The sequence below is a fragment of the Rhinoderma darwinii genome, chromosome 4 (genome assembly GCF_050947455.1).
Source record: "Rhinoderma darwinii isolate aRhiDar2 chromosome 4, aRhiDar2.hap1, whole genome shotgun sequence".
Lineage (NCBI taxonomy): Eukaryota > Metazoa > Chordata > Amphibia > Anura > Rhinodermatidae > Rhinoderma > Rhinoderma darwinii.
In genome coordinates, this window is record NC_134690.1 from 116,838,937 (window position 1) to 116,862,205 (window position 23,269).

The 23,269-nt window shown below is 46.4% G+C and overlaps 1 protein-coding gene across 1 annotated transcript in view; it reads left to right on the top strand.

Moving 5' to 3' along the window:
- Nucleotides 1-23,269, top strand: part of MED12L (mediator complex subunit 12L) — a 507,362-nt gene that overhangs the window by 84,743 nt on the left and 399,350 nt on the right. The window contains exon 12 of the mRNA XM_075861497.1: nt 4,172-4,303. Coding sequence (XP_075717612.1) covers nt 4,172-4,303 — 132 coding nt within the window. The remainder of the gene's footprint in view (nt 1-4,171; nt 4,304-23,269) is intronic.

The following is a 23,269-nucleotide window of genomic DNA, read 5'->3' on the forward strand; positions in this document are numbered from 1 at the left end:
CGCCTCAATGTCGGTTTTTGCTAACAGCGCGCCGGGACCCGCAGCACGAACTAGCCCCCCCGCCTTGTCGAATGATGTATACACTACGGAGCATAACTCATGATCAATCCCATCATTTACCGACGCGCCCTTGGGAAACGATAAATGCTGGATTAAACGAAATTTCCGGGGCTCGCGCTTTGGAACGATGCCCAACGGGGACACCACTAAACCTTCTATGGGCGGATCAACAAAAGGCCCTGCCATGCGACCCAACGAAACCTCTTTAAACAGTTTTTCCGACACGACCTCGGCGTGCAAGTAAGCCGACTTAAGATTCCGCCGCGTAACCGGGACCTCATAGGGAGGCGGAGGAATAATAAAACCAACACAAAACCCTTCGTAAAGGAGCTTGGCCCCCGCCCTATCCGGATACTCATTTAAATACGGGGCCATCCTTTCCACCCTCACCGGCGACACCCCCTTAACTAGCCGAGGAGGACTGGTTCCCTGAACGCTTCTTCCGCATACATTTGGCAGCCCCGTGGGATGCACCATTACATTCTGAACACACATGCTTGAACTTACACTTGGCCCCAAACTTACACTGGCCATCGTTAAATTGCCAGCAGAATCCCACCTTTGCCCCTGAAACTTGACCGGCCTGGCTGTACTGACCTCCTTGGCCGACGCTCCCGGGAAAGGACTGCTTAACCGGCGCCGTAACCCTCAACCAGAGCGCAATATCCTTCTGGTCCCACCGAATCGCCGGCCGCACCGCTTTTCGCTGACGGAATTGCTCGTCGTATCTTAACCACGCCTGCCCCCCGTATGCCCTATGAGCCTCCCCAATAGCATCAAAATAGCAAAACAGCGCCGAACAATTTTCCGGCGCCTTCTCTCCGATCACGCTGGCTAAAATGGCAAACGCCTGCGACCAATTGACGAACGTCTGCGGGATAAGCCTATACCGCCGACGTTCCTCCTCCTCCTTCTTACTCTCGTCCCGCTTGCTTTTATCCAAGTTGAACTTAGCAAGCGGCAGGAGAGAAAAAATCTCGACATATTCGTCCCTCCAGATCCGCTCACGCACCTCCTGCTTTAAATGCGCCCCCAACGGACCTTCGAAGCAAACATACACCTCCCCGCGAGCACGATAATCAATCCGCACCCTATCGCCATCTTTCTGGGTCTCGGTCTGTACTGATACCGCGACCGCCTCCGTAGCCACCAACCCGGGACGCGACTGTAACGATCCCACCTCCCGGGGGCCTTCCCAAACTACCGCCGGGGAAACGGCCGTAACTACTGGCGCCGCCGCCTTATCAAGACGCCCGACCAGCTCCCGCAAACAACCCACCAAATCTGCTAAACCCACGCCGTCGCGCCCGACCGCGCCGCTCCCGGCAGCCGATGCTACGCTTGCCGCCCCCCCACCGCCACCCGACATAAAAATCGCTGGATATGGCAAAGACGGAGTTATGCACTCACCGGGCTGCACAGGCGCTGTATTCCCGTCAGCCGGACCATCCTGAACTCGCCAAAAATCGTCCAGTTCGCCTTCCTCCAGTTCCTCTCTCGCAGACGACTGGCCATCCCACCGACATCTCCGACACGGGGACAACGACGCGCTGACAGATGGGCCGGCAACCTGCCGCCCGACCGCGGGGACCCAGACTTCCGACCGGACCTGTTGTCTCGTCGCCGCTGCAGCTCTAGGCGTCCTCCTCGACGGCCTCGATGAAGCCTGCCCCCTGGCCGGAACATCACCATGCGGGGCGGCCGTAGCTTGTTCCCCAATTCTTGCATCCGATGGGGGAGGGGTGACAGGGAGCCTGGCCTGCGACTCCCTGGTTCCCACCGGACCTCGTCGCGGCTGGGGATTCCTGCCAGGACGCAGGGCCTGGGAAGAGGCGCCCCTCCCAGCTGCCTGGCCTGCAGCGTCCTTTGTAGGGCTCCCCCTGCGACGCCGTGTCCGCGGGACCACCTCAGGGCTGAGGCGTTCTGGAGGGTGGGACCGCCGGGAGCGACGGGGAGACCCGGCCCGAGCCACCGTCGCCCCCCGCCGCCACAGGACTATCACTAGGGAGGGGGCCGGGGGAGGGGACCCTGTCCCCCTGCGCAACTGACCTCGGGCGCCGGGCCTGACGTGGCGATGAGTTGGCCCCCGGGAGTCTAGTCAGTGCAGCCACGGTCTCCTCTAACCAGCCGGGACCGTGGAATGCAGCTGCCGCACGCAGCTGTGCAAGAATGCCGACCTCCGACATGGCAGGTCAGCACAGAGCGGGACAACAGCAGGAGCTCTAAACTTTCCTTGCTCCTTCTCCCGCTGCTTCCGGCTCACTGCCGAAAACAGCGGGAAACCTAGTAACGTCCCCTAACTCCTCCCTACCTCTCATCTACCTCCCCCTACCTCTTCTATCTAGTTAACCCTTTCCCTCCTATGTCCAGTCATGTCGGCTTCCCCTGAAGCCCTGCGGGCTGCGTCCAGCCTCTTCTTTATACCTTATTTTGGAAGTGGCTGCCCTTTTATTGGACAGCGTAGTCGACTACAATACAGTTGAAAGAAAAGTATGCGGATGTATCCCGGCCAGACGTAGAAGTCTATTCATACGTCCAGCTTATATGCTGGGAGAGTTTCCCGATGCTTATGCCGGACATAGTCACCAAACATGATGTGAACAGAGCGTTACATTTGTAAAAAAAAGAATGTATCCACTGAGTTCATCCTTCCAAAGATTCCATCTGATCAAGTGGAATACAAGACAAAACCCCCTGGGTGATTGTGGTTTATGATTCCTCATTCTCTGCTACATTTACAGCTGAGGAAGAAACTGATTAATCGTAACTGCAGACGGGATTCCATTGTACTCCAGCTTTCCAGTTTAAGACAACCCCCTTCTCAAGCAATCTGCCCAATCACTGCAACTGTTTAGTGGGAAAACTATCATAGAAGATGTGCCGAGCTTATGGTTTCGGATTTTTTTTTATTTCTGGAACCCAATCTCTAGAAATAGCACTCAATGCTGTCTTCTTAAAGTTTGTATAATAGGGGAGTGTCACAATACTCATCAGTAGCATCCAAAATGAAAGTTATGGGAACATCCAATATTCTTTGTGAAGTGCCCTAATTCACGCTTATATGGCTGCTATTTAACTACATTTAGACTACCAGTGGTGTAACTTGAAGTTCCTGGGCTCCCATTCCAAAATATGTAACAGGACCCCCAACTATCAGGCGCTTTTTATAGAACTGGTCTGCTCGTATAGTACAGATAGACCTTTTTGGCCTCTGCACTCCCTATAGGTTATACAAGTAAAAAAAAAAAATACATATCTTTAAAAAAAACAAAAAAAAACTTTACTGTGTATCGGCTTCTTACCTATAGCTATACCACTGCTAACCAAAATAAGGACATTGTGGAGGCAGTAGGCAGTGGGATTTGGTTAAAAAAAAGGGACTGTCCCTTTAAAACACTGGCTTCATCATTCCTATCATCTTTCAGTGTGCAGCAAATGATGCGCTACTCACTTTCTCTTCCTCATGACTTACGTCAGTTACGTATGAGTCATTGCAGTGACTGAATTTCTTACATTACAAAGGAAATGTCACAAACAGGGAATTTCCTCCACCCATCGTCATTTGCAGAGAAAATAGAGGCAGAAAAATTATAGAAAATAACATAATTACTTCATATTTTTATTAATTTGTGCACATTTATGCTTTGCAGCTAGAAACATTTATATACTAAGGCTACACGTACACATTGCGTATTTTGCAGCGGAAAATCCCTCCCAAACCCGCAGCAATACGCAGGCAATTCGCTGAAAAACGCATCAAAACGTAAAAACCGCACAGAAAAAATGCACGATTAGGTGCGGTTTTCCCATTTTGTTGTGCTTTTCGGCGTGTTTTCATGCTGCGGATTTTGGTGCGATTTTATGCAAGTGGCTGGTCCACCACTGAATATAAGCACCTTGTACCTATACTACTACCCTTATCCTCCTTACATTGTAAGCTGTTATAAGCAGGGTCCTCTCTCATTCATGTCTAATCATTTGTTGATGTTTATTTGTTTAGTGTATTTGTTATTTTATATGTTTATTGTGTCCCTTGATTGTAATGTCCTGCAGAATATGTTGGTGCTATACTGTATGTGTATACTGTAGTATATTATTTATCTTTGAAAAGGTACCCCCTAGTGATGAAGCAGTGGTCACTTTACTTTGTGAGTGGGCTGTTAGCTGCAAGAGGTCTGGAAAACACAGAGCCATGGTGGTGGCCAAGCTTCTTGAAAAGAGGCAACTGGAAATAGAGACTGAGGTAAGTGGTTGGCTGGAACTTGCTTAGGGTGCTCATCCTAAAGTTTCTACCTAAGGTGACCGTTCTAATTAATTTGAGAAAAAATAAGGTATGTTGCAAATCTACAACTCCCAGCATTCCTGGGCATGATATGAGTTGAAGTTGTGGAATAGTTAGAGAGCCACAGGCTTAGAACATTAAACCACTGTCCCCTTCTCCTCCTGAATAATAGTCTTTACAGGTAACATCTTGAAGAGTTAGTACCATATCCTTTCTCCCCTGTGAGTAGTATCCTCCCTTTCTGCACTGGTCAAAGTGTAACTAAGCGTTCAACAAGCTTCTGACATGTTATAGTGACAAGTCAGAAGTTTTGATCGGCGGGAGTCCGAGCACTGAGACCCCCACCAATCTCTAAAACGAAGCTGCAGAAGTGCTCGTGTGAGCGCTCAGCCGCTTCGTTTCTGTTCGGCTATTTCCGGAAATCAATGTAGCGGTGTACGGACTCAATAGAAAGTCTATGAGCCCGTACCCCGATACATCGGATTTCCGGAAAAAGCCGAACAGAAACGAAGCGGCTGAGCGCTCACATGAGCACTTCTGCTGCTTCGTTTTAGCGATTGGTGGGGGTCTCAGTGCTCGGATCCCCCACCAATCAAAATTCTGACATGTCACTATGACATGTCAGAAGTTTGTTGAACATTTAGTTACCCATGAGACTTGTGTCTTTATAGTTCTCTAAAGAGGTAGGAATGTAAGGTAACTTTGGCAAGTGAATTTTCAGCTAGGGGCTGTATAAACCACTGGATCCATACAGAAAGCTATGCCTGTCTACCACATACAGTGCATTGCATGCAACATCTCTTCACAAATGTCTTCATATATTGATATGAATACAAGTATTTGCCAGATGTTCGCTATTATTGCTCTGACTACCGACTAAAATCAAGGTCCACCATATCACACCATATTTATTGCAATAAAGGTTCAGGATTTTTTTTTTATACAGAACTAAAAATCCCCTCCATTGACATAAAGATAACCCCTTCCCGCCTCAGCCATATTTTTTTTTTTTTCATTTACATTTTTTTCTTCCCACCTTCCAAAAGCCATAACTTTTTTTCTTTTTCCATCAATATAGCCATAAGCTTTTGCAAGATAAATTGAAGTTTTGCATGGCACCATTTACCGTACCATATAATGTACTTGGAAACTTGAATACATTTCTTAGTTTTGTTTTTTGGGTTTTGTTCTTAGGGTTATCACCATGTGATAAAAACGACATATTAACTTAATTCTGTGGTCAGTATGATGGCAGCAATACCAATTTATATTGCTTTCTTTATGTTTTACTACTTTTATAAGGAAAACACTATTTGTTAAAAAGGAAATTTTTTATTCATAACTTTTTTATTTTTCCGTCTATTGAGTGGCATGAGGACTTTTTTTGCGTAGCGAGCTGTAGATTTTATTGGTAGCATTTTGGGTTACATCACACTTTTAAATCACTTATTCCATTTTTTGGGAGAGACTAGGTGACCAAAAAAGAGCAATTCTGGCACTTCACTTTTCTCTTAACTGCGTTCATTGTCCGGGTTAAATAATGTTATTTTGTAATAGTTCTGATTTTTATGGATGCGGCAAAACCAGTTATGTTACTTATTTTTATTTTTTTCACAAATATTTTTTTTTAGATTTTATTAATTTTTGGGGATTAATAAAAAAACTTTATTTAACTGTATTTTGCTTTTTTATTAGTCCCCCCCAAGAGGACTTGAACCAGCGATCATTAATTTGCTTGCATGATATACTGCAATACTAATATGTTGCAGTATATTGTGTTTTCTAAAAGCTAGTATTAACAGATAAATAGATGGCACCCTGTGCAAATGTTTATTTCGGCACCCCACTCCGATCATAAAAAAAAAATGCTCCATAAAAAAGTATAATACCCTTTTTAGTGCCCCCACACTTTATAATGCCCTTTCTAGTGCCCCTCACAGTATAATGCCCCTAGTGGGCCCTGCACAGTATAATGTCCCCCTCCCCTCCCCTGGGTGCCATACACAGCCCCCCTTGTAAATAGTGTCCCCTGTAAATTGTGCCATACAGCCCCCCTGTAGATTGTGCCATACAGCCTCCCGCCTCCCCTTGTAGACAATGCCCCCCACCTCCCCTTTGCAGATAGTGCCCCCCAACTCCGCCTTGTAAATAGCGCCATACAGCCCCACCTCTCTTTTGTAGATATAGCCCCCCACCTCCCCCTTGTAAACAGTGCCATACAGCCCCCATCTCTGCCATGTAGATAGTGCCCCCCAAACAAATAAAACAAAAATTGTACTCACCTAGGTCCCATTCCCACGACAAACGGAGCTGCTCCACAACGCAGACAGGATCCTTGTGTAGGCCGGTGTGATCCAGTGGCGTAATCACGGGCTGTAGCCTATGGCAGAGCAGGGAGGTACCTACCTGCTGTGTCATAGGATTCAATGTATAGGCATCCTAAGGACGCATATACTATTGAATTTGCATCACTACCACTGTAGTAGACATAGCGGCTGCTAGCGGCGCCACCGCGTATGGGGGAGCCAGTCCCGGTGGGCGGCACAGGTGCCCTCATGTCTGGTGGCACCGCTAGCAGCTGCAGTGGCTATTAAAGTGGTAGTTACGCCACTGAGCAGAGAAGTAGCACCTGGGCGGAAAAGCAGCTGCAGAGACGACAGTCACTTGAGTGTCAAGGCCAGTTCTGTTAAAGGGAACCTGTCACCAGCATTTCCCTATTGAACTCTATTCACCTCTTTCTGGCCACTGCTTTCAAAATTTCATTGCCGTTATCCCCTCTCCTAAACTCCTCTTCCAACCATAAATATTGGTCTGCAAAAATTTTGCACCTTTTATGGTAATAATCCAGCAGTCTCGCTCGTTTCTTTTCTTATGCCCGCCAAAAACTGGCACGTTATGAATGCCGAAGTCTTGTCTGCATGCGCCCGTCATGTATGGTCCGACAGATATTCCCTGCTTCGGCTGGGCTTGAAATGTATTTACTGCGTATGTGTCACTATGGTCACTATGTAGTGCGAGCCCAAAAAGCAAGAACAGGGTTTAGGGGACCCCGTTCTAGAGATAGGTGCGGGTCCCAGAGATGGGACACGCATCTATCTGACATTAATGAGATATCCTGTCGATATGTCATAAAAGTCCCTCGTGGGAAAACCCCTTTAAGTATATCACTTATTTTATTACACAATATCAAAGCCCTATATGTTCTGAGAAAAACAAGAGTACATAAATATAGATTGGCAGAGGAATAGAAAAACAATTTGGCTAAAATTTGAAAATATACCTCGTCAGGAAGGGGGGTACAACTTCTTGTTAGGAATGTGTGCACTACCTTTAGCAGCAACAATTGCAACCAAACACACCTAGAGTTTAACTCCTTCCCGACCGCCCACTGTCTTTTGACGTCAGGCGGTGCAGGTGCTTTGTCTACAGAGACGACTTTTGGCGTCGCTGTAGATTAGGCTGATGAGCGCTCGTGTGAGTGCTCATTCTCTAAGCAGGAGCTGTAACTAACAGCTCCTGATCTTAGAGCAGCCTCCTGAACACAGCTGAGGTTGGCAAACATTCGGACCCCAGCTGTTTAACCCTTTGATTACCGCGGTCTGTGACCGCGGCATGATCAAAGGGAATTCCCCTCTTTGATCGCATCACCGGGATTCCAGTGATGCGATCAAACAATGGGGAATCCCTCTACAGTCAGCCCTGGGGACCTACAAAGGACCCCAAGGCTGTCTGTTCCGTTTGCCTGCTGTTCGGGCACACTATGTGCTGCCCGATCAGCAGCCTGTGTCATAGTGACACAGTGTAATGTATTAGCATACAGGAGAATTAAAGTTATGCCTTGATGGGATAAAATAAAAAAAAGTAACAAAACAAACAAATAAATAAATAAAAAAAAGTCCCAAAAAGAGTCTTTATTTTGCATTAAATAAATTTTATTGCCCCTACACTAAATAAAAACAAAAAACCTACACATATTAGGTATCTACACGACCGTAATAACCTGAAGAATTAATCTAATGGGTTATTTAGCGTGAAAGGTGAACGGGATAAAAAATAAACAAAAAAACTATTCCGAGAATCGCTTTTTCCTATATTCACGCCGTGAATTTTTTTTTACCCCCAGTCTGTGGGGGGTAATCAGTGATTTAATTTCTTGCGAGACGTTTAAGGAATTGAGAATTTTAATGTTTGAATTTATAAATCAATACAAATTATTCTTGGAAATTCCCTTTGCACTTCCTCATCTCATTAGATACCAATTTAGCATTAGTCTTGTAGTTGAGTTGTTAGACAGAGTTTGTTTTATGTAGAGAAAAAAAATGCAATTTGTCACTTTATTCCCAAACATCTTAACAACCGGAATCAACGGGAGGTTTTCTTGGGGTGACTTTTGGACCTCTTAGAAAGCATAGTCTAAAATAGACACACTTTAATCTACTGCATGAGCTTTGTATTGCCTATTTATAATGGAGACAAGGGATATTAATTATTTCCTTATCTGATTGTCAAGTTGTTTTTTTAAAAAAAAAATACAGAATATCATGTACATTTGTATACTGAATACATAGTTGTGTTATAGTCTAGTGTGTAAGCTATAACTATAAACTAAGGTAATGAATAGAGAAAATTGCATTACCTGCAGAATTCCTGATGTCACATATACCACATAGTCAAAAATACAGTAAACGGACAAATGTATTGGAACACCTATACATTAAACCTAAGGAACTTTTATGACATTCCATTCTAAGTGCATAGGCATTAATATGGAGTTGTCCCCCCTTCCTCTGCAGCTAAAATAGCTGCCACTCTTCTGGGAAGGCTTTCTACAAGATTTTGGAATGTGTATGGCTTGAAATTTCCATTCTAGTTCATCCTAAAGGTGTTGGAAGGGGTTGAGGTCAGGGCTCTGTGTGGGCCAGTCAAGCTCCCTCAACCATTCCTTTATTGACCTTGATTTGTGCACTGGGACACAGTCATCATGGAACAGAAAATAACTTTCCCCAACCTGTTCCCACAAAGTTGGAAGCATAAAATTGTCCAAAATGTCTTGGCATTCTAAAGCTTAAGATTTCCCTTTGCTGGAACTAAGGGGCCTAGGCCGACCTCTGAAAAACAACCCCATGACATTATGCCTCAACCAAACTTTACAATTGGCACAATGCAGTCAGGCACGTAACGTTCTCCTGGCATTTTCCAAACCCAGACTCGTCCATCTGACTGCCACGTTTCCACTGCTCCAGAGTCCAGTTGCGGCATACTTTACACCACTCCATCCAACACTTGGCATTGTGCCTGGTGATGTAAGGCTTGTATGCAACTGCTCGGCCATGAAGCTCCCATGACACAGTTTTTGTGCTAATGTTAATGCCAAAAGAGGTTTGGAACTCTGCAGTTATTAAGTCAGCAGAAATGCAAAAGTTACCCAACCATCCCTGCTGCTTCCCAAGACTACTTAAAGGGAATGTGTTGCTAGCAAAAAATGTATTTTTTTTTTAGTTAAACAATTAGTGTGTAGGTGATTAAACATTGTTCTAATTTTTTTTATTTTTTTCACGAGTCAGGAAATATTATTAATTAGATTCTAATTTATAATATTTCCCAGCACTGGTCACTAGATGGAGCAATTCCCAAAATTGCAGCATTGCATGTGGTAAAGCAACCACATTGCTTTATGCTGCAAAATTGGAAAAAATCCCTCGCTCTAGTGAGCTCTCAGAATCCCCCCCTCCTTTATCCTGCCTAGTGCCGGGAGAAACGAGGGGATTGAACGGTCAAACCTCCTACACTGTGTGTCGCCATTTTTTGAGCTAACACACAGTGTAGTAGGTTTACATACACTAGTAAACACACACTGAAACACGAACATACATAGAAATCACTTACCTGCTCCTGCCGCCGCCGCTCCCTCCGGTCCGCTCCGTCTGCTGCCGCTGCTCCAAGTGCACAAGTCCGGAAGCCGCGACCGGAAGTAGTAATCTTACTGTCCGGCCGCGACTTCCGGTCTACAGGAAAATGCCGCCGGACGGCGCTCAGTTCAACTTGGACTGTGTGGGAGCGGCGCATGCGCCGTTCCCACACAGACGGCGTACACCATAGTGGATGGAACGGGCCCCGTTCGCATTCACTATGGGACTGTAGCTGCCGTATTCCATGTCTGTATGTGTCGTTAATCGACACATACAGAAATGGAAAAAAAAAATGGCAGCCCCCATAGGGAAGAAAAAGTAAAAAAATAAAAAAAAGTAACACACAAACACACAAATAAATATTAAAGTTTTTAATAAAACACTAACATCAAACTGATATAAAAAAAATTTTTTTGGTGACACTGTTCCTTTAAGGCACCTTCACCATCTCCCAAGTGCCTGAGCAATATTACTATCCCAGTGTTAGCCTGTGAAGGTTCCGTATCCTGTTTATTCAACCCTGTATCTGTGACTAGTTATGTATCCGGAGCAGTGTTCCCTATAATGTGTGCGGCTGCTCACCCTCCACGGTCCTCCAGCTCACAAAACTTTAAAGCCCATCCACTGTCACGGGCGGCGGGTGGATGTAGTGGTGGATCAGCATAAGGGCGGCCCAGTGGCATCGCTAGCATTGGAGGGGGTCCCGGTGCTAGCGACAGCCACATTAACTTTTATCTGCGTTCTCAGCCACGTTAGGCCTGCAGCCTATAAGGTGCTAGGAAGACTCCCTGCACAGGCCGGCATGATAATGTCACTGCATCACGTGGGGGGGCTATATGGCAATATACACGGGGGGGATTGCTGTGTAGCACTATATACAGTGAAGGAAATAAGTATTTGATCCCTTGCTGATTTTAGAATTTTTAGGCTAGGTTAATTTTACCAGTGAGAGGTAGATTATATTTTAAAAAAAACAGAAAATCACATAGTCAAAATTCTATATATTTATTTGCATTGTGCACAGAGAAATAAGTATTTGATCCCCTACCAACCATTAAGAGTTCAGCCTCCTCCAGACCAGTTACACGCTCCAAATCAACTTGGTGCCTGCATTAAAGACAGCTGTCTTAAATGGTCACCTGTATAAAAGACTCCTGTCCACAGACTCAATTAATCAGTCTGACTCTAACCTCTACAACAGGGGTCTCAAACTCGGCCGGGTAAGTGGGCCGCATATAGAAAAAATGGGAAGTTGACGGGCCGCATTACTTTCAAATTTGATGCAATACAAAATTATTGTTAATCAATTAGTTATTTGAACTACTAGAACACTATATTACTAGAATAATAATACTACATTACTATAATAATAGCGCTAGGTTTAAAATTTGAGAGATTTCTCCAAGTGCTTATTTCAACAATCCAGTTTTCCAGTTTAAGTGTCGCTAAATGCAGTCCGGCGGCTCAGTTAGCACACATGTCAAGATTGGGCAGCCCCTTTTTAGATAGTGCCGCAGTGCCCTCTGTGGATGCTGCCTCAGTGCCCTCTGTGGATGCTGCCGCAGTGCCCTCTGTGGATGCTGCCGCAGTGCCCTCTGTGGATGCTGCCGCAGTGCCCTCTGTGGATGCTGCAGCAGTGCCCTCTGTGGATAATGCAACACACCCCTAGATAAGGCCACAGTGCCCTCTGTAGATAAGGCCACAGTGCCCTCTGTAGATAAGGCCACAGTGCCCTCTGTAGATAAATGATTGAAGGAACAGGGGGAGTAGGAAAAGTAGTGTGTTTCATAGATGTAAAAAATAAAAAATACTTTATTATTAAATTGTTATTAAAAACAATGTTGGATGTAATTTACGTTGCGCCAAAGTTATATGCAGTTATATGCATGTACATGGAACCCATTGCAGCAAGATTGATGTAGGGGTTTCCCCATCGCTGGGCTTTATCTACAGCCCGTTGGAGGAACCTTAATAATAATTTTTTGCTTGCAATTGACTGTTTTCTCACCAACACTGAGAGGTCAGTCGTCTATATAAATCAATATACTACTATAGAATTGGAGCAATTTAATTTAGACATAATTTGTCATATTGTGCCAATCTAGGGGACTTTGGCGCAACGTAAATTACATCCAACATTGTTTTTAATAACAATTTAATAATAAAGTATTTTTTATTTTTTACATCTATGAAACACACTACTTTTCCTACTCCCCCTGTTCCTTCAATCATATATTGACAATCGGTGGTGTACACCTAGTGTGAGTTACTCCGACATATATTATATATAAATTGTACGGGGGTAATACCCATCCAAATATATAACCCTCTGTAGATAAGGCCACAGTGCCCTCTGTAGATAAGGCCAGTGTGCCCTCTGTAGATAATGCAACACACCCCTAGATAATGCCAGTGTCCTCTTCAGATACTGTCACACACCCACTTGTAGATAACGCCACAGTGCCCTCTGTAGAGGCTGCCACAGTGCCCTTTGTAGAGGCTGCCACAGTGCCCTCTGTAGAGGCTGCCCCAGTGCCCTCTGTAGAGGCTGCCCCAGTGCCCTCTGTAGAGGCTGCCCCAGTGCCCTCTGTAGAGGCTGCCCCAGTGATGTCAGGGGCTTGCCCAGAGCTGGAGTCCCAGGCAGAGCGCTAGTAGGCTCTTCCTGGGACTCCAGCTGTGCTCCTGACATCACTGGGACTCCTGCTCTGGGGAAGCCCCTGACATCATTGTCGATGTATGGACAGCGATGTCAGAGGCTTCCCCAGAGTCCCGGAGCAGACCCGATAATAGCGCTCTGCCCGGGACTCCGCTCTGGGGAAGACCCTGACACACTGTCCATATATGGGCAGATATGTCAGGGAATTCCGCATCGTCCCGGAGCAGAGCCTATACTAGCGCTCTGCTCGGGACTCCGGCTCTGGGGAAGCCCCAGACATCGCTGTTCATATGTGGACAGCGATGTCAGGGAATTCCACAGAGTCCAGGAGCAGAGCCGACACCAGCGCTCTGCTCCGCTCTGGGCAAGACCCTGACATCACTGGGACTCCTGCTCTGGGGAAGCCCCTGACATCATTGTCGATGTATGGACAGCGATGTCAGAGGCTTCCCCAGAGTCCCGGAGCAGACCCGATAATAGCGCTCTGCCCGGGACTCCGCTCTGGGGAAGACCCTGACACACTGTCCATATATGGGCAGATATGTCAGGGAATTCCACATCGTCCCAGAGCAGAGCCTATACTAGCGCTCTGCCCGGGACTCCGCTATGGGGAAGACCCTGACACACTGTCCACATATGGGCAGCGATGTCAGGGAATTCCACAGAGTCCCGGAGCAGAGCCGACACCAGCGCTCTGCTCGGGACTCCGGCTCTGGGGAAGCCCCAGACATCGCTGTTCATATGTGGACAGCGATGTCAGGGAATTCCACAGAGTCCAGGAGCAGAGCCGACACCAGCGCTCTGCTCCGCTCTGGGCAAGACCCTGACACACTGTCCATATATGGGCAGCGATGTCAGGGAATTCCACAGAGTCCCGGAGCAGAGCCGACACCAGCGCTCTGCTCGGGACTCCGGCTCTGGGGAAGCCCCAGACATCGCTGTTCATATGTGGACAGCGATGTCAGGGAATTCCACAGAGTCCAGGAGCAGAGCCGACACCAGCGCTCTGCTCCGCTCTGGGCAAGAACATGACACACTGTCCATATATGGGCAGTGATGTCAGGGAATTTCACAGAGTCCCGGAGCAGAGCCGACACCAGCGCTCTGCTCGGGACTCCGGCACTGGGGAAGCCCCAGACATCGCTGTTCATATGTGGACAGCGATGTCAGGGAATTCCACAGAGTCCAGGAGCAGAGCCGACACCAGTGCTCTGCTCCGCTCTGGGCAAGACCCTGACACACTGTCCATATATGGGCAGCGATGTCAGGGAATTCCACAGAGTCCCGGAGCAGAGCCGACAACAGCGCTCTGCTCGGGACTCCGGCTCTGGGGAAGCCCCAGACATCGCTGTTCATATGTGGACAGCGATGTCAGGGAATTCCACAGAGTCCCGGAGCAGAGCTGACACCAGCGCTCTGCTCGGGACTCCGGCTCTGGGGAGGCCCCAGACATCGCTGTTCATATGTGGACAGCGATGTCAGGGAATTCCACAGAGTCCAGGAGCAGAGCCGACACCAGCGCTCTGCTCCGCTCTGGGCAAGACCATGACACACTGTCCATATATGGGCAGCGATGTCAGGGAATTTCACAGAGTCCCGGAGCAGAGCCGACACCAGCGCTCTGCTCGGGACTCCGGCTCTGGGGAAGCCCCAGACATCGCTGTTCATATGTGGACAGCGATGTCAGGGAATTCCACAGAGTCCCGGAGCAGAGCCGACACCAGCGCTCTGCTCGGGACTCCGGCTCTGGGGAAGCCCCAGACATTGCTGTTCATATGTGGACAGCGATGTCAGGGAATTCCAGCGTCTCGGAGCAGAGCCGATACTAGCGGCTCTGTGTCCCGCGGGCCACAGATGACAGCCCCAGGGGCCGCATGCGGCCCGCGGACCGCGTGCTTGAGACCCCTGCTCTACAACATGGGCAAGACCAAAGAGCTTTCTAAGGATGTCAGGGGCAAGATCATACACCTGCACAAGGCTGGAATGGGCTACAAAACCATAAGTAAGATGCTGGGTGAGAAGGAGACAACTGTTGGTGCAATAGTAAGAAAATGGAAGACATACAAAATGACTGTCAATCAACATCGATCTGGGGCTACATGCAAAATCTCACCTCGTGGGGTATCCTTGATCCTGAGGAAGTTGAGAGCTCAGCCGAAAATTACACGGGTGGAACTTGTTAATGATCTCAAGGCAGCTGGGACCACAGTCACCAAGAAAACCATTGGTAACACATTACGCCGTAATGGATTAAAATCCTGCAGTGCCCGCAAGGTCCCCCTGCTCAAGAAGGCACATGTACAGGCCCGTCTGAAGTTTGCAAATGAACATCTGGATGATTCTGAGAGTGATTTGGAGAAGGTGCTGTGGTCAGATGAGACTAAAATTGAGCTCTTTGGCATTAACTCAACTCGCCGTGTTTGGTGGAAGAGAAATGCTGCCTATGACCCAAAGAACACCGTCCCCACTGTCAAGCATGGAGGTGGAAACATTATGTTTTGGGGGTGTTTCTCTGCTAAGGGCACAGGACTACTTCACCGCATCAATGTGAGAATGGATGGAGCCATGTACCGTCAAATCCTGAGTGACAACCTCCTTCCCTCCACCAGGACATTAAAAATGGCTCGTGGCTGGGTCTTCCAGCACGACAATGACCCGAAACATACAGCCAAGTCAACAAAGGAGTGGCTCAAAAAGAAGCACATTAAGGTCATGGAGTAGCCTAGCCAGTCTCCAGACCTTAATCCCATTGAAAACTTATGGAGGGAGCTGAAGATCCGAGTTGCCAAGCGACAGCCTCGAAATCGTAATGATTTACAAATGATCTGCAAAGAGGAGTGGGCCAAAATTCCATCTAACATGTGTGCAAACCTCATCATCAACTACAAAAAACGTGTGACTGCTGTGCTTGCCAACAAGGGTTTTGCCACCAAGTATTAAGTCTTGTTTGCCAAGGGGATCAAATACTTATTTCTCTGTGCACAATGCAAATAAATATATATAATTTTGACAATGTGATTTTCTGTTTTTTTTTTAAAATATAATCTATCTCTCACTGGTAAAATTAACCTAGCCTAAAAATTCTATACTGTTCATGTCTTTGACAGTGGGCAAACTTACAAAATCAGCAAGGGATCAAATACTTATTTCCTTCACTGTACACGGGGATTACTGTGTAGCACTATATACAAGGGGGCTGTGTGGCACAATACAAGGGGGGCTGTGTGGCACTATATACAAGGGGGGCTATGTGGCACTATTTATAAGAGGGGCTGTGTGGCACTATATACAAGGGGGGCTGTCTGGCACTATTTACAAAAGGATGTGTGGCACTATATACAATGGGTGGCTGTGTGGCACTATATAAAAGGGGGGGCTGTGCGGCACTATATACAAGGGGGGCTGTGTGGCAGTATCTACAGGGGGTCTGTGTGTGATGTCATCTACAGGAGGTCTGTGTGTGGCACTATTTACAGGTGGTCTGCGTGGTGCTATCTACAGGGGGATGTGTTGCGCTTTCTATAGGGGCTGTGTGTGATGCTATCTACAGGGGGGCTGTGTGTGGCTAATCTACAGGGGGGCTGTGTGTGGCATTATCTACAGGGGTGTGTGTGTGGCACTATCCACAGGGGTGTGTGTGTGTGTGTGTGTGTGTGTGTGTGTGGTGCTGTCTACAGGGGGGTTGTGTGGCGCTATCTATAGGTAGGGCTGTGTGTGATGCTGTCTACAGGGGGCTGTGTGTGATGCTATCTACAGGGGGTCTGTGTGGTGCTATCTATAGAGACAGTGGTGTAAGAGAGGGATTCTTTCATTGATGTCTATAATAGGTGTTTATAACTGTCTATTTTACTGGTGTACTTGTAATATTATAGTATTTAAAAATTTAATTAAAACTAATTTAAAATAAGTTTTCTTATTCTCTTATTTAGTTGCTATATTAGCGTTTACTGGGTGTATTACTTTTGGTCATCAGATCACCCACCATTGATGGAGACTTCCCCTGCTCCCTAACTGCTCCACTCAAGAGCTGCCAAGACTTAGAGGGAACATTGATCCTGAGTCCTGTGTCCGTGACTAGTCCTGTATCCTGAATCCTGTGTCCATGACTAGTCCTGTATCCTGAATCCTGTGTCTGTGACTAGTCCTGTATCCTGAGTCCTGTGTCCATGTCCAGCCCTAAGTCTGTGACCAGTCCTGTATTCTGTATCCCGAGTCCTGTGTACGTGACCAGTCTGGTATCCTGCATCCTGTGTACATGATCAATCCTGTATCCTGTACTCTGTGGCGTGCTTCCAGTAATCTTGCACCAACCTGCTTCCAGTAATCCGGTACCAGACTGCTTCCAGTAATCCGACACCAGCCTGTATCCTCTACCTGCTATCTGACTGTGTCCAGCTACCGCCAAGGTACCATCTACCAGTGACTGTATTACATCTTTCTGGCCAGCAGCTACTCCGTTACCATGGAGTAGCCCAGTAATTACACAACCCCATTGGACGTTACAGTTTGCTCAGGCCATGGACCCCACTGGCAAACCCAAGACTGCTGTTCAGGTCATGCAAGACAATATCAACTTTTGCAGGCAGTTAACACTTCAGCTAATTGCCTGGACATTGCTACTGTTAAACCACTGGCAACCCCACAAGCTACTGTTCCATCTACTCCTCAGCCATCCATAGTTCCAGTCAGCTCCAGAGCCAGAATTTATTTGCCACTTCCTCCCCATTACGATGGAGAAGCAAAAACCTGTCGAGGCTTTCTGAACCAATGCAGAATACATTTCAAATTACATGCTCATTTATTTCTGTCAGAGCAGAACAAATTTGTCCTCATTGTCTCACTGTTGTCTGGCAAGGTCCTGGCATGGGTGACTGCTATCTGGGAACGTGATGGACCAGAATCTTCAGATCTGCAGCTTTTCAAAGACATGTGTTTGAGGGACCTTCAGCCGCTGCTTCACTTCTGTCACTTCGTCAAGGAGGTTTGACGGTAGGAGAGTACGCCATACAATTCCGTACTTTGGCAGCAGAGCTCGCTTGGAATATCGAGGCCTTGATGGCAACCTTCTGGTTAGGATTAGCCAGTAGAGTCAAGGATGAACTGGCGGGTCGTGATCTTCCTCCTACCATGAATGCCCTGATTCTTCTGGCTACATGCATAGATATGAGGTTCCGAGAGCTCTCCCAGGACGTCCTTCGAGAAAGAAGGTACCATAGATTGGCACCTAATTTTCAGAGACCCCTGTTACCTCCTTCTGCTACAACTTCTGAAGAGCCTATCCAGGATCGGGTCAGATTCTCGGACCAAGTGCGGCAGCATAGATGTTCTGCTAATCTCTGCATGTACTGTGGAAAATATGCACTCCTTACTTAGGCGTTCCTGTTTTAGTGGTGGTGTCGAGAAGGAAAAACATTTTCCGTGCAGGCAGCTCAAATACATAGAATGAAAATGTATTCTTAAAATCACATTCAAAGTAGATAAGAGCATGCAACGCGTTTCAACCATATGGAAAACATTATAAACAAGTTACCTATTCACTTGCACATAGTTAGTAATGCTCGGGTCAAATGGTGTAGGTCTTAGTTCAAAAGGGGAGTGGTTAACTACCGTTGTATCAAAGTTCTCTGTTTTGCAAACTTTTTTATTGGATACAGAGATAAAAGGAAATAAGACAAAATAAAAATGTGTACAAGATCTACAGAATTCATTGGCTCCCTAAATAAAAACAATTGGGATTTCAAATTTATACCCACTCTATCCAAAATGACACCGTGTTCCAAATTAATATGCACATTGGATTTAAGTGCCATAAACATTTAATTATTAGTTTTTTAATTAAACTCATGGATGGTATTGTGTCTTAGGGCTCTTTGGATCATTGTAATCAATCTCAGACACCTGTGATAAGTTTTCCAGGTGTGCCCAATCAAGGGAAAACGACTTAAGAAGGACGTTCCACATTATTAAGCAGGCCACAGGTTTCAAGCAATATGGGAAAGAAAAAGGATCTCCCTGCTGCTGAAAAGCATGAAATAGTGCAATACCTTGGACAAGGTATGAAAACATTGGATATTTCAAGAAAACTTAAGCGTGATCATCGTACTGTGAAAAGATTTGTGGCTGATTCAGAGCACAGACGGGTTCGTTCAGATAAAGTCATAATGAGGAAGGTTTCTGCCAGACAAATTAATAGGATTAGGAGAGCAGCTGCTAAAATGCCATTGCAAAGCAGCAAACAGGTATTTGAAGCCGCTGGTGCCTCTGGAGTCCCGCAAACCTCAAGGTGTAGGATCCTCCAGAGGTTTGCAAGTGTGCATAAAGCTATTATTTGGCCACCCCTAAACAATGCTCCCAAGCAGAAACAGTTGCAGTGGGCTGAGAAATACATGAAGACTAATTTTCAAACCGTGTTGTTTACTGATGAGTGCCGTGCAACCCTGGATGGTCCACATGGATGGAGTAGTGGATGGTTGGTGAATGGCCACCATGTCCCAACAAGTTCCCCTGACCTCAACCCTATTGAGAACCTTTGGAGCATCCTCAAGCAAAATATCTATGAGGGTGGGAGGCAGTTCACATCAAAACAGAAGCTCTGGGAGGCTATTCTGACATCCTGCAAAAATATTCAAGCAGAAACTGTCCAAATACTCACAAATTCAATGGATGCAAGAATTGTGAAGGTGATATCAAAGAAGGGGTCCTATGTTAACATGTAACTTGGCCTGTTAAGTTTTTTTTTGATTGAAAGAGCTTTTGATTTCTGTAAATATGACCTCCTGATGCTGCAAAATCAACAAATTACCATTTTAGTTCTCTTTACAACCTTTAAAATGTTTTGATCTCTGTTGTGCATAATAATTTGAAACCGTGCATTTTGAATTTTTTACTTCAAAAAAAAAAATATGTTATCATTAGGAGATTTGTTCAATAAAATTTGCATTATACTCAATGGTTGATGGCTTGAAGATTATACTGACTTTCATTTGCATCGACTATTTAGGAAAATCAGCGAAAAATAACATTTGCATAATAATTTGGAACGCGGTGTAGTATAGTTTTTTGGGACTTTACAAATTAGTCACAACAATTATAACCAGAACACACTTTAAGAAGTTAGACACCAACAGCTTTTTCGATTTTAAATGTGCTTATTACAAAAAATGGACAATAAATATTCCATACAGTCAATATAGACGCGTGAGAAAAACTGCTCATCAACCATCTCATATAAAGATCAGACAAGGATTCTAAAAGTGGATTGCATGAAGATAAGATGCTGATAAGATGCTGATAAGAAAAGAAGGCCGCCTCCTCAGTTCCTTCCCAGGGTTAAGATCTGGTTATCTTCTAAGAATATATGCCTGAAATTTTCCTCCTACATATTTGCTCTTAGGTTTCTCGGTCCCATTGAAGTCTTGCAACAGATTAATCCTGTGTCCTACAAGTTACGTTTACCTCCTACCCTATTGGGCAATTCCCAATTCCTTCCATGTATCTCTTCTGAAACCTCTGATCCCCAACCGATACTGCAAAATTCCTCAAATTCTACTACCGCCCCCAGGCATTCGGATGATGTCTTTGAAGTCAAGGAGGTTTTGGACCACAAGAGGGTTGGAGGAAAAACTTTTTATCTTGTGGACTGGAAGGTCTTTGGTCCTGAGGAGAGATTTTAGGAGCTTGAAGAGAACATTAAGGCTGGGTTCACACGACCATGTTACGTCCGTAATGGACGGAATGTATTTTGGCCGGAAGTCCCGGACCAAACACAGTGCAGAGAGCCGGACTCCTAGCATCATAATCATGTACGATGCTAGGAGTCCCTGCCTCTCCGTGGAACTACTGTCCCATACTGAAAACATAATTACAGTACGGGACAGTTGTCCTGCAGCGAGGCAGGGACTCCTAGCATCGTACATAACTATGATGCTAGGAGCCCGGCTCCCTGCACTGTGTTCGGTCCGGGACTTCCGGCCGAAATACGTTCCTTCCATTACGGACGTAACATGGTCGTGTGAACCCAGCCTAATGCTCCAGCTCTCAAGAAGTTCCTCCTACACTATGGACCTAAGAAGAGGGGGCGTGGCAGGGGGTACTGTAACGCCAGCGGCGTGCCCCACATATGTCAGTGGTCCCCACCACCGGATCTCGTGCCTCACTTGGCGCTCTCTGTTTTATGCAGATAACGGCCGCCTCTGACCACCTTTTAAAGGGCCAGTTAGCGGGTAGTTCAAAAGTTACCCAACCACCCCTACTGCTTCCCAGGACCACTTAAGACAACTTCACCTTCCCCCAAGTGCCTGAGCAATGTTGTTACCCAGTGTTAGCCTGCAAAGCTTCTGTATCCTGTTTCTTGAATCCTGTCTCTGTGCCCAGCCCTGTGTCCGTGACCAGTCCTGTTTCCTGAGTAATGTTTCCGTGACCAGTCCTGTATCCTGAGTTCCATGTCCGTGACTAGTCCTGAATCCTGTGTCCGTGACTAGTTCTGTATCTTGAATCCTGTGTCTTTAACTTGTCCTGTATCCTGAGTCCTGTGTCCAGCCCTGTGTTCGTGACCAGTCCGGTATCCTGCATCCTGTGTCCGTGATCAATCCAGTATCTTGTACTCTGTGGCCTGCTACCAGTAATCCGTCACCAGTCTGCTTCCAGTAATCCGGCAACCAGCCTGCTTCCAAATCCGGTACCAGTCTGCTTCCAGTAATCTGGCACCAGCCTGTATCCGCTACTTGACTGTGTCCTGCTGCCTCCAAGGTAGCATCTACCAGTGACTGTATTACATCTGTCTAGCGAGCAGCAACTCCGTTATGGCGGAGTAGCCCAGTGGTTCCACAACCCCATTGGATGTTACACTGTGCTTCCACCTTGTAATAATACCACTCAGTTAATAGTGGAATATCTAGGAGGGAAGACATTTTACTAACCGACTTGTTGCAACAGTGGCATCCGATTACAGTACCACTCTGGAATTCAGTGAGCTCTTTAGAATGGCCCATTCTCTCTCAAATGTTAGTAGAGGCAGACTACATGGCTAGGTGCTGGATTTTATACACCTGTGGCAATAAAACGGAATAAAACGCCTGAATTCAATGATTAAGAGGTTTGTCCCTATACTTTTGTTCATAAAATGTATGTCGAATTTTTATTAGTGGGTTTGACCTTTTCAGCTTCACACATTACTAACAAGTTGTAACGTCCACAGCTGCAGACAGTCTTGCTTACCTGCCCCCCGACGGCCCTGGACAAGTGAGTGCCGGGCGGCATCTCCCTCCTGAGAGATGCCGGCACTCACTTCCTCATTGCTGCACTAGTTCCCGTAGGATGCGTGCGCGCACTCGCGCCCAGCCTTAAAGGGCCAGTGCACACACATGAGGAAAATCTGTAATTAGCCCATGATCACCATGGACTATAAAAAGGGCTCTGCCCTTTCAATCATTTCCTGAGCATTGTTGGTTTTACCCATGTTAGTCTTAGCAAATCGTCCCTTAGTGTTATCCTGTTCCCGTTGTTCCTGTGCCCTGCTACCTGTATCCTGTATCCCGTGCTTTATCTGTTCCTGTGCCTTAACCTTTTGGAATCGTGTTGTGCCACTGGTCATGCCTGCTGATATACACCACATCTGGTGTCTACAAGTTCATCTGTGCCTGTACTTTTGTACTAGGACTATTGTTTGGCCAGCTGCTACTCCCCTACGGCAGTGCGGCCTAGTGGGTCCACATACCCACGAATCGCAACAGTATGCTTAGGCCATGGACCCCGCTGTTCAACCCAAGACCATGACAACATCACCAAACATGCAGGCAGACCTGCGAGACCGTCGGTCACGACAAGACCAACTCCTCCTGGCAGTGAACTCCATTGCACAGCGACTGGATGCGCTAGCTGCAGCCATCACAGCACCTGTATCCCGTGCTATATCTGTTCCTGTGCCTTAACCTGTTGGAGTCGTGTTGTGCCACAGGTCACGCCTGCTGATATACACAACTTCTGGTGTCTACAAGTTCATCTGTGACGAGCCTACATTACTGTCTGGACTATTAAAGGTACTTTTTTACTAGGACTGTTGTTTGCCAGCTGCTACTCGGTGCGGCCTAGTGGGTCCACATACCCTCGGATCGCAACACAAGTGCATAAAATCAAACATACAGCCAGGCAATCTACATATAGAGACTATATATATATACAGTATATATATATATATATATATATATATGCATATGTACGTACGTACGTACGTACGTACGTACGTACGTACGTACGTACGTATAAATAAAAGCACGTCTCAATATTCTTAATATGCTATGCCTACATATCTGATATTGGTTTATACCTGTTATTGTATCTTTTTTACAGCTTGTTCTGGTCCTT